We start from the raw sequence: 12,591 nt of genomic DNA, 5'->3' as shown, positions 1-12,591 counted from the left end.
ATATAAAGGGGTTTTCAGATATTTTGTGTTGGTGGGGGTTGATCTTGAGAGCTAAAGAACACTTGTGCACTGTAGCGAACTAAGAATTGAAGATTGGAAGCTTTGATCGTCGATTAATCGCCTTTGATGCTTGTTGATCTTCATCCTTTACTTCTTGAGCAAGCTACCATTCTCATGGATAGCTAAATCTCTGTTGTATCAAGATAAGATGTAATCTTCCTAGCCTTTTGTAGGTTTTTCTTGTGAATATATGTGTATGAACAAGTGATGATCAATATAGATGGTTTAGTTTGTTTATTAAAGCTTTTTCTTTGGTATAAGTGTTTGAGACATCAATATTTGTATCTAGATCTAACTTTATCATCTATCAAACTATAAATTGCAGACATGGATTTAGCGTTCGATGTTTACTTAGTATCGGTTTTAAAACGTTATTTGTATTGTTTAAACGGTGGAGAAATCGTCGGTTAAACAATACGGTAAATCTAACTATATCGTTGCGGACACGGACGATATAGGCGTCGATACGTAATTATGTTGATCGTTACTATGTTCATATACGTATATTTATAAGGAGACATACAAATTTAGGTCGATGAAATCGAATCTTGATACATTTTCTTTAACTTAGAACTTTCATTAATTTACTCTTTGCTACTAAAAGAATTGAATGACCTTTTGCAAACCTAAAACTAAAGTAACATTAACTCAAGACAAAATAGGCTATAGAACGGCGGTGATATCGCAATAATCCCTGTGGATACGATATAAACGAAAAGTACACCACAATACTCTTTCAACAGTAGAATGAACATCCTTTCCACCAATCCTGTCACCTCCAGTTAACACATTATTAAAGTCTCCTATGATCATCCAAGGACCTCTAACATTATTAGCTAAGTCTTCTATATCCTTCCAAAGGCTTATCCTCTTAATAAGTTGATTCTGGGCATAAACAATGGTGAGGTTAAAAGCTTTGTCTCCATTAAGATGGTAGAGCTCACAGTGGAGGAATTGGTCAGAGCTAGCCATAGTGTGAACCTCCCATCTATCTTTCCTACACATAAACCATATCCTACCATTCTGGTGGTGCACATAATTATCACTACAATCCCAATACTGACCAAAGGCTTTTCTAATGTTCTCAACTTTATTATTTTCACCCTAGTTTCTAAAAGAGCAAAACAAGATACCTGATGCTTTTTGAGGTGGGCTGCAACCTCTAAGTATCTTGATTTCTTATTGAGCCCTCTAATGTTCCAGCTTATCATCATGGCACAGTCTCATGGACTGTGGAGCATTCTCCAACTCCCAAGATATCAAAGCCATTCGTGCAATCCAGGCCCTCCTTATCTTCAAATCTAAGTGCTCTGAATGGCTTGCTGTAACACCCCATTTCTACCCGGCAATTATAATGCGGAAAATATCAGAGTATTTAAAATTTTCTCGACAAACAAATGAGGCGTCACATATTCACTTCAACAATAAATCACTTCATCGCATTTAGCGGATACATAACACTTTCTAAAATAGAATAACTTCTTTTATTAATAAAACAGCGGAGTCATGATTCTCAATTTCCGACTCAAGTAACATCTTAATCACATAAACAACATCATATTAATAAAGCAACTTCACTTAACATATCATTCTAATAAACTAGGATAGTCACAATAAACAACAACATCATAAACATTATAAATCGTTCCCCCGAGTGCTACGTATCAGAGCGACAACCGACTCGATTAACGGCAACTAAATCTTCATACTCGAACACCTGCACGTTACCAATATAAAGGCAACGGCGAACAAGAGTAAAGGGTGAGATATCAAATCATATAAGTGAGCGCATAATAAATTGTATATTAGGATCCAGGAATATATAGTTATCACATCGCAAGTATTAATATTGCTATACACTTCATGCTTTCACTAATTCACAAATCTCACAACAAGTCACAACACTTCATATTCATATCAATTATATATATACTTCATTTACTTTGCAAGCCAAGTCACAATTCATTATAAGTATAAATCACAATTCTAATCCTAAAACATCACCGCATATAAGTCATACATCTAGTCACAAAAACATCACATATAAGTCACCCAGACATATTCAGTTAATTGCACTCACAGGTATTGATATCATCATACTATTCATAAAATCATCAATTCACATTTTCACATACTTCCATTATTTAACAAGTCACTAAATACAATCACAATATATTCACAAAACGTCACAACTATGAATCACATAAGACACATGGGACATGACTCATGTATATGCATGTGGTACCAATCGGAGCTTCAGCCCCCGTCACCAATTGCCATTTGGCCCGTCATGTTTGCCATAGTTTTCAGGCCGTCATGTTTGCCATAGTTTTCAGGCCGTCACAGAGTATGCATATGGAATGTGACTCGACAAACAAGACAACACAACATACTCATCAAAATCACATATCGTCACGAGGCATAAGCCTATATCACAATCACATTACCATTTATTCGAGGTAATTCACATCACTATAATATTTCACCTTCATTTAGTCACAAAATCACCATCACAAATATATATAACATCACGTATTACAATTCATCACAAACATCGTCATGTTTCGACACATCATCGCAAATCATATAACTTCACATATTAACAAAATCATCACAACATCATCATGTTTCGGCGTAACACCACAAACATATAACTTCATATAACGACAAAATCATCACAACAAATCGACACATTAAGCTAAGTCAAATTAGTCTTATAATTCTCTATAAATTAGTCGATTTATTAACTCACTAATCCACTATCAACTAACCAAAATTATTCACCTAATAATCTCTAATTAATCGGGTATATCCTGCGTCACTACCGGTTATCTAGTTTCCAGTTAAATCCTTAATATTCACAACTTTACGAATTTTCGGGTTATACTCCCAAGTCACTAGAAACACAGCTCAACCGGTTAATTCGAATACAATTCTATTCTTTACCGGTTATTCAATTCGTTCGGTTAAATTCTCAAGATACCGCCATTTACCGACAAACCGAATAATTAATCTAAGTCTAGGTATTTTCTAATTAAATAGGGTTATTGAAAATCAATTCAACCATTAATTTAATTGACCGATTAATATCAAAATTTCGACAAAAGAACACCACCACGTTAATATACTAATTAAACTTAGCTACCACGTAAATTTTCATCAAATTCTGGACAACTAATTATACCGCTTAATTCGGCTATTTCGATCAAACGGGACATTTTGGAATACTTAGATTCTATAATTCCTACTGTTCATAATTTCATTTTGTTTCTATTCATTATACTGTTTTCATTTTATTGGTTTCATATCTAATATTGTTATACATGCCTATCCTACTTTTTCGAACTATATAAAATGTCAGGATCATGTTTTCATCACTATGGTATGATACCATTATATTTACATGGGAACAGAGCCACATACAGAGACAAACAAGAAACGTACATATAGGCCACACACAAAAGAAAAAAAGTTCAAATAATGTGAAATATGCATAAAAATAACATTAAGTCACTACACACTTCAGCCTAGTCTATGCTGCCCGTCAATGGGCATTCTTGCGCCGTCACAGGCTGTGCCACCCGTCAAAGGGCATTTATGGTAAGCTCCACCTTTCACACAGTATCGGCACCATGGACAAGGTTATCTCAGTTCCAGATTCATTAATAATAAACATAGTTAACAGAAATAACCATTCAATTTTTTTAGATTGTCTTGAATAAATTCTATTTATCTTCTTCTTTTTTTTTATAGCAACAATTCAACATAAGATAATGCAATAAATCTACACACCCAATTCCCCACATACAAGGTTTCATGAGCCCCATTATAGGAAGAGAATCTCACCCTTACCTTATTCAATTTGAAGCAACTTGTTGGGTCTCCGATTGCTCTTCCGAATTGGCACCATGAATGAAAATCTTCAAGCTCATTCCTCTTCTCCAAGACTTGCCTCTTTCTCTTCAAATGACAACACTCTTCTTCTCATCTCTAAACCCTAATTTTATTATTTCAATTGGGCTTAGTCTTTCACTTGTTCTTCACAAACTAATTTAGGCCCAATAAGAATAATAACTCAAAATAACCAATATATCACTTAATAATATTCCACCGATATAATAATTCCGACTTACAAATAATATTATTCTTAATATTATTTTCCGACTTCAATTTAATAATTCCAAATGTGCCCTTAAATAACACCGACAATCCAAATTCGACCAATATATCATATTTCCGGTCTAATCTTAATTACTCAGAAAATTCCCAAAACTTCAAATATTATTCCATTAATATTTCTAATACTGAAAATATCAAAACTCTTGATTAAATATCGATCCGCTATCCCGAACTAATATCGACTAAATCGTCTCAAAATACGAAAACTTCACTAAATACTCCAAACGTCTAGATTAAGCGAATAATCGAATTTCCGGGCGTTACACTTGCCATTTGAAGTCACTTGCAAAAAGTAAGTATATTTATAAAAGTTATTAATTCATCAAGTAGAATTATTTTCAGTAAGAATCTCTTCGTATGAAAAGTTTATATATTGAGCATAACAGATAAAATTCAGTGAGGTGATCTTCATATTAGAAACTTTAAATCTAAAACGTTAATGAAATTCAACGATTGATATTAATAGTTCTCGTTTCTCACATAAATATTAGTTCTCACCGGATACGCTCCCTTTATATATATATATATATATATATATATATATATATATATATATATATATATATATATATATATATATAGGGTATATCATATGAGAATGATATTTTTATATGAGAATGTGAGAATGAAACTGAACCATTGAATTTTAAAATAAATGATGGAGATTATAGGTGAATCTTTTTTTTCTTCACATTCTCATATAAAAATTGCATTCTCATATGTCATATATTTTATATATATATATATATATATATATATATATATATATATATATATATATATATATATATATATATATATATATATATATATATATATATATATATAAATTCAAAAGAGTTACTCCAATTTTTAACCTTTCATTTTCATTAATTTAACGATTTAATTTGATTGATTTTTTATATAGAAAAATATTTTCAAAAATAATTACATTAAATAATAAATTAAAGTCATTAGATTAATTAAGATTAAAAGTTAAGATTTAAAATACCTCTTTTAAATTTCTGGAGTAAAAATGACCCTCCTTTTATGATACACTTTAAATCATGCACTTGTTTCGTGCAAAATTGAAACTTAAAATTATGTCTTTTTACATGTTTTGCTCATCAAAATTTTCCCATCATTCTTTTCTTTCATCTCAACTATATTTCTCATAAATTCAATGTTAGTTTAATAATTCTCATCACAATTGCATTTTTTTATTGCAATTGGATACATTTTATTATTCTATAAATATTTACCACAAAATTACAATCATAATTTTAAATCATAGTGCAGTTTCATCATTCTCTTTCATAAGCATGTGAGACAAGTGCCTAATGGCTAATTTTCTCAAATATTAATACTTATAGATTTTAAATTATATAAAAGTATGTAGACAGCTATATGAGTGTATAATAATATACACAACTACAAAACACATAAATTATGATAATATTTTTACATAATATAAAAAGATCGAATCATTATTAGAATTTAATATTGATAATTATACCAAGATATTTTCACTTCAAGAAGAATATAGTTTTTGACCAATCGTTAGTTGGTTCAGGGGTGATTGGTGCTGGACTTGGTAGGGAGAACCACGGTTCGATCCCGCAACTGCGATCGGGAGGGGGCTGGAACCACTTGATGCCAGAACTGACCCCCGAACCGGACTAAACCGGTGGTGATAAACAAAAAAAAAAAAAATAGTTTTCACAAATTACAACAAGATTTGAGGTAATTAAAGTTTTAATATAAGTAATTACAATATGAGGAATACAAAATCTAACATGCCAATTATTTTTTATCCACAAATAAATTATTATTTTATAATATTTAATATTTAAATTTTTAATTTTATAAATTTATATTTTAGTCATTCTTTTTTAATGTATTAGATATTAATGGCTTAATTGCAATTTTGGTCCCCTATTATTATTTTTTTGAGTTTTAGTCCTTCTATTTTAAAATTCTTAATTTTAATCCCTTTATTTTAGTTTCTTGAGGATTTTGATCCCCTTTCAAATCCAAAGACAATTTTTAATGAAATAGAACTCACATTGATGACATGTTCAACCTAAATCTTAAATAAACTAACATTTCACTACTGAACTGGCATTGACACATCATCAATATGAGCGTCATTTCATTTAAAATTATCCTCAAATTTGCAAATTGTCTTCAAATTTGCAGGGGACCAAAATCCTCAAAAAAAACAAAAATATAGGAACTAAAATTCCGAATTTTAAAATAGGGGACCAAAACTAAAAAAAAAATACCAAACACCAAAATTGCAATTAAGCATTTTTATTTTGAGAAAAAGTCATGGTTTCTATTCTTGGATAATTCCTTCTTCTCGTCAAATACTTTTTCCAACTCATTCAATACTTTTTTTGCTTAACAATTATTATTTTTAATTAATTTAAGTTTTCAAATCGATGAATTTTCCAATTTTGATTATTAATAAACATTTCTTACAAGGAGTTGTTTCATCTTTATTTTTCATTTGGTATCAATGATTCCTTCTTCTTTTAATTAAGTCACAAATTTCTTAAATCACTAATTTTTTTTATCTTTTTAGTTTTCACTAATCTAGTTTTTTTTGAAACCACTTACCAACTAGTAGGAAAAACATGCATTACTTGATTACTTTGAAAAAAACATGATAATGTTGTTACTCATCATGGTCTCACTGTGGTTCATACTCGTTTCCTGCCTCTCGTTAAATACTGATTTCTTTGTCCTGCCACTACTAATGACCAAGATCCTCATCTTGCCACTACTAATGGTGAAGTCTTTCTAAAAGATTGCGCTTATTTTTTACTAGTGATAAGACATTGATTTTCAAAAGTGTTTAACTATAGGTTGATTTCGACAATGTCAGGAAAGAAAACTATTTTGTAAAATAAATTATAAAAAATAATGTATTGCTCTATTTCATTTAAATTTTCGTTTCACTTAAATATTATGTATTTTTTTTGATTTCATTATGATTGTTTTCTTCTTCTTCAATTCTATTATATATTTAATAATATTTAAAAGAAATAATAAATTTTCGAAAAAGGAAAATCTGCTCAAAAGAAAAATTATTGAGATTTGGTATTTATGTCTAAATTCTTAGGGATTCGGTTGTCTCTCTGAAGAGTTGGTGTGTTTTTTTAGAGTTTTTTCTTTCGGGTTTAACCAGCTAGGTCTAGGAAAATTTTGCTTTAATTTGACATGCATTGATGTGGATTATCTGGTTAGTGCATAACGATAAATTGTTTTCGGAATCGTCAATGAAAGAGGTAGAGGACAATAACATTTTTTTTTACTTAGAGTTGGTTTTTTAACATGTCAACATCGATTTTGATCCAAAATCATGTCTCTAAATCGTTCTTGTTTCTCTATTAGTTAAATAAGTGGTTTTCACATATATTTAATGTTTCTTTTTTTTTTTTTTATTTCGTAAGTTTTGGTACGTCTTTGTTTGTTTTGCTTTCCTCTCTTTGTGCAATATATTTTGCTTTTCTATCTTTGTGCGGTATTCATTTGTTTTAGGTTGAAAGATGAGTTTTAATCTAGTGTAGATCTATTCTATGACTTTGGTGTCATTAACATTACAGATCCGGAGACATGAATATTTTGGACATTTCAATATAGTTACAGTTTGTTGGCATATGCGATTTACCGTATTATGTTATTAACATGGATACTATGAGTTTATTTGCAGATTCATCCCTTTTGTTTTTTTGGCGATTTTTAATTTGTATGGCAACAACGTACTATATCAATTGGAATGAATGAATATGCCTTCTGTTTTCGGAGATGCATCTCCGAACACACAAAAAATTATTTTTCCTCAATAAAATTTAGAGATGCACAACCAAATTTATTTTAAAGGTATGTTCGAAAATGCATCTCCGAACATACCTTTTTTAAATTAAACAAATAGTTTGGAGATGCATCTCCGAACTAGGTGGGATGAGGATTTAACTGAAAACTAAGAAAACCAAGGAATGATAAGACTCAGGTGACCCACCTTAACTGCATCTGCCTCACGATAGGGAGGCGTCGGCCTCTTGGAGTTGACTTTCACGGGGGCAAGGATCACATAATCGTGCGGCCCATGATGACGATGTGCCAGTTGCACCCCATATTCCAGTTGCTAAGGTTGCCCCACCTTGCAGGACCATTTCCAGGAGGGACCACAGACACGTCTTTACTCATATACTTTGGAGAGTTCGTGGCTCCACATGTATGGAAAAGAGAGGTATATTTTTGAACTTCCTCTATTTAATTTTTGAGCTTCCTCTATATTATATTTTTTCAACTAAATTGACCATGTTATATTTAATTTCCAATAGGAGGGTGATTGTCTGAAATGTGTGAATCATGCAAGAAAGATTCACCATCTTTATCAGCTCGAGGATGTCTGGTTCCGAAATGTACTCCAAAATTCCGTGCTTGCATGTATATGTGCATCTGGATACACCAACATCATCAGTGGCATGCATATTGCATTTACTGAGAGATGACACAGTGAGACGTCGTATTTCAACCTCCCTATTGGTGAGATGACTATTACACTAGATGATGTAGTATGCGTACTACACCTTCCCAATAGAGGAAGGTTGCTTGATCATTCTAAGATTAGCAGGTCTGAGGCTATTGATATGATGGTGACTTTGTTGGGAGCTGAATATGATGATGCATTTGAGCAATGTACAAACACCAGGGGTGCACATGGCAAGTTTTCTTATTTGGAGGAATTCTATGAAAAGACTTGGAGACATTTGAACACCTAGACACCGATAATTTATGGGCTGACTACCATAGGGAGTGTGTCCTGAGGTGCTACTTCCTGTTCCTGGTTGGCACGTTCATGTTTGTGGACAAAAGTGCTAACTATGTGGACGTGGCATACCTATAATAGTTCATCGACTTGGAGTCCATTCTCGAGTGAAATTGAGGGACACTATGCTTGGTTTAACTGTACCACAACCTGAACGAAGCTTGCAAATGGGCGATAAAGCAGATGACGGATTCATATACTCTGCTTACGGTAGTTTCCAAATCACACTATTAAGTTACAAACTAGTTATTTCTTTTTACACTTGTTACTAGTACTTTTTTCCTAACGTCAGGGATGGATCATGACTTACTATCACCTCATCCACTGGTTTGCACATTCCCCGACCTATACTCATGATTGGCCAAATACAGATACTTGTCGGTTTGTTCCTAGTAGCGAGAATGATCATATCTTGTCGTAGCGTGTGTATATTGACTGCACTCAACATGAAGATGTAAAAAGGAGGTCATACGCTATTCACCGGGACAGAGTTCCATTTGACCCCGTTTCATTATACACTCGATGGTTGACATGTGGGACCAACATCATGTGCATATATTTGTCCGAGCGGTGCATGCGGCAGTTTGGGTACATGCAGATCATTCCAGGTCATCTTTCCAGGATGCTTTTATCCATACTGTCTATAGAGACCTGGATGACATTCTGGCGGATTTTGAGAATCATATGGTGCCGATGGAGTATCGGACTCATAAGGCCACATCTCAGTGGAGCTATGTTGAGGGTTACATAATATAGTTCTATAAAGTGTCACACCCTTACATAACACAAGACGCTCTTGGACGTCCACTCAAGCCTGCTCATGATAATCTCCTGGAGAATTTGTAGGCATTGGATGACTATGCCGTTAATATGTTGCCGCACAGTCAAAACATTATGTGGCTTACACGTCAGGGCATCAAGTCCTGAGTGTTTGCGAGAGGTAGATATGAAGCGATCGACCTAGTAAAGTTTATTCTTTTGAGGCACAGAGTGTCGTGGCTTACTGTAGGCAGAGGAGAAACGAAGGTGTTAGGATTAGGAATACACAATAAAGTATTTTGGTTGTATTTTGTTTAATTTTAATCGACTTTGAGAATAATAGTTGTACTAATATATTTGGTTTCTATAATATTTGATTTTATTAAAGCTTTACGTGGTTCTATAATATTCATTTTCATTAATCGTTGAAACAAGTAGCAGAATTTTTAGTCGAATTGAAAACACCACAATACTTGAAAAATGATTCTGGAAAAATTATGCAGGCAAAATTTCAAATATGTATCTCTGAACCAATTTTCTTAAGAAACGTGAGGGTTGTTTGATTTTTTAAGGACAAAAATTGACTTTGAAGAGGCATCTCCCAATTTTTCCTAGGGGTGCGCCCATATAGCAAGGGATGAGAAATTGACTTAAATTTTCATTAGGTAACATTATTGGGCCATATTTGAGTAAATTGCGGGCCAAATTGAATGTTATTGGGTCATGTTTTAAGCCCAATTCTTTTCGCCTTTTTCATATAACAAAAAAGTTGTAAAACCCTAGCCGATTTAGGTTTGTGACTATTCGTGATCCCTCTCTCTGCGGCTGTCACTGATCTGCAATCTCACCATGGTACTTTCTCTTCAACCTTCAATTACCTCTGGTTTTTCTTCCAATCATTGCTTCTAATTTTCGTTATGTGTATGTTTTGATGGTACTTTCAGGCTCCAAAGAAGGAAAAGGCTCCTCCGCCGTCCTCCAAGCCAGCCAAGTCTGGTGGTGGCAAACAGAAGAAGAAGGTTCGTTTTTATGCTGATTGATTGTTATTGTGAGAATTGGGTAAGATTAGATTTGAGAGATGGATGGTTTTTGTTGTGTGAGTGTGATGTTAATGTTGAATTTTGTGATTTTAACAGAAGTGGAGCAAGGGTAAGCAGAAGGAGAAGGTGAATAACATGGTGTTGTTTGATCAGGGAACTTATGATAAGCTTCTCACTGAGGCTCCCAAATACAAGCTCATTACTCCTTCTGTTCTTTCTGATCGTTTGAGGGTACCTTTTCTTTGGCCCTTTTTCTGTTGATTTGTTGATGATTAGTTTTTTGGTTAAGAATGTTTGTGATAAGTTTTATTTGTGGTATTTTGATTGATTTTATGTGTGTTGCGATTGTTTAAATTGATATTGAAATTGCCATGGTTATGGTTAGATTTGTGATACCTGAGTTGAAATACAATCTTAGGTCTATTATGAGATGTTAACCCATGTTAACCCTGTTGATGTGTGTAACCGTCTGCATAGCTTTTTGCGAATGAAATCCTATTATAGATTTGAATTTCTAAATTTATAATCCGTTTGACTCTTATGTGGACCTGTAAATGCCCGGCCAATATTATCATTTTTTTGAGGATTAAGTGCGGTGGAACTTTTAAAATTACAGATTATAGATTTTGAAATATGAAACTAGTTAGTAATTTGTGAACTTTTTGTTTGAAGTTAATATTAAATATGACCATGTTGCTTGATCAATGGTTTCAAGAAATTATGTTTACTTTTTGCCCAAAATTGAGAGAAAAAAGAATCCTTTACTGCTGGTCTCAATAAAGTGGGTTTACGATTTGCTTGATTTGTTGATTGTGAATCTAGATTACTTATTTTCACTTTGTTTTCTTTAAAATGTTTATCTTTATGCTCCTGGATTGTTGTTTGCTGTTTTCATCATACTCTGTACAACATTCTCATTATATATAGCTCAAGATACTATAAGTATGTGTGCATGCAAGCGCAACATGACAATCAATGTATAATATTGGTTCAACTGGCATTGCTTAGAATGAATTCTGAGCAATGCCGGTTGAACCAAATATTGTACATTAATTTTCATAATGTTAGCAATATTTTCTGTTTCTGCTTTGTGGTTATTAGTTTTTAACTTTTTATATGAAGAACATGTTTCTCATGATTTGTATAATTGGATGTACTCTGCAGATTAATGGATCACTTGCAAGGAGAGCCATAAGAGATTTGATGGCTAAAGGTTTGATCAGGTTGGTATCATCCCACTCCAGCCAACAGATTTACACCAGAGCTACAAACACCTAAATTCATATCGCTCTTAGTTATGATGTATTGTTATTTTGATGACTCTGATTAAGTATTTTTCTCTAGCCGTGGGCTTGTACCTCATTCTAGTTTATATGTTGCTAAGTTAAATTGACAGTTTGTCTCCCTTTTATCATTGGTAACATACTTGACTTATATCTTCTTGTTTCTGTTTATTGAACTAGCACCTATTTGATTTACTATCCTTGCTTTACTGTATTTTGTAGCGGAAGAGAATAATGAAACACATGTGAATTTATTTCAATATGGTACTAAATAGTACAATAATACAAAACACATAGATGAAGATTATTAATTTAGTACATAGTACAATAATATTTTCACACAAATTTATTCAATAATTATAAAACAAACCATGGCCACAATCTCTGATCATGGAATTTGGCTCCCAGCATTTGGATTTGCACCTTTAGCTGTGGTGGTTTTGTGATCTTT

General features: G+C 32.7%; 1 protein-coding gene and 1 long non-coding RNA gene across 2 annotated transcripts; one reads left to right on the top strand and one right to left on the bottom strand.

The window, feature by feature from the left end:
- Positions 1–1,521: 1,521 nt before the first annotated feature.
- Positions 1,522–4,027, bottom strand: LOC131660402 (uncharacterized). The gene is made up of 2 exons (XR_009300838.1): positions 3,913–4,027; positions 1,522–1,777 (listed from the first exon to the last, which is right to left on the bottom strand). It is a non-coding gene; the product is annotated as an uncharacterized LOC131660402 (long non-coding RNA).
- Positions 4,028–10,584: 6,557 nt separating this feature from the next.
- LOC131660401 (small ribosomal subunit protein eS25y) lies at positions 10,585–12,291 on the top strand. The gene is made up of 4 exons (XM_058929647.1): positions 10,585–10,669; positions 10,762–10,836; positions 10,954–11,088; positions 12,022–12,291. The coding sequence occupies exons 1-4, from the start codon at positions 10,667–10,669 to the stop codon at positions 12,133–12,135; spliced, it is 327 nt and encodes a 108-aa protein (XP_058785630.1). The 5' UTR covers positions 10,585–10,666; the 3' UTR covers positions 12,136–12,291.
- Positions 12,292–12,591: the final 300 nt, after the last annotated feature.

This window comes from Vicia villosa, linkage group LG3, assembly GCF_029867415.1.
Source record: "Vicia villosa cultivar HV-30 ecotype Madison, WI linkage group LG3, Vvil1.0, whole genome shotgun sequence".
NCBI classification, from domain to species: domain Eukaryota; kingdom Viridiplantae; phylum Streptophyta; class Magnoliopsida; order Fabales; family Fabaceae; genus Vicia; species Vicia villosa.
The sequence above is the reverse complement of the archived record's forward strand: the minus strand, read 5'-3'. Positions and strand labels throughout refer to the sequence as shown.

Bases quoted from the DNA above. Each gene is read 5' to 3' on its own strand.
- LOC131660401 (XM_058929647.1), top strand. The intron at 10,837-10,953 runs GTTCGTTTTTAT...TGATTTTAACAG, and splicing joins GTGGCAAACAGAAGAAGAAG to AAGTGGAGCAAGGGTAAGCA. The intron at 11,089-12,021 runs GTACCTTTTCTT...TGTACTCTGCAG, and splicing joins TTCTTTCTGATCGTTTGAGG to ATTAATGGATCACTTGCAAG.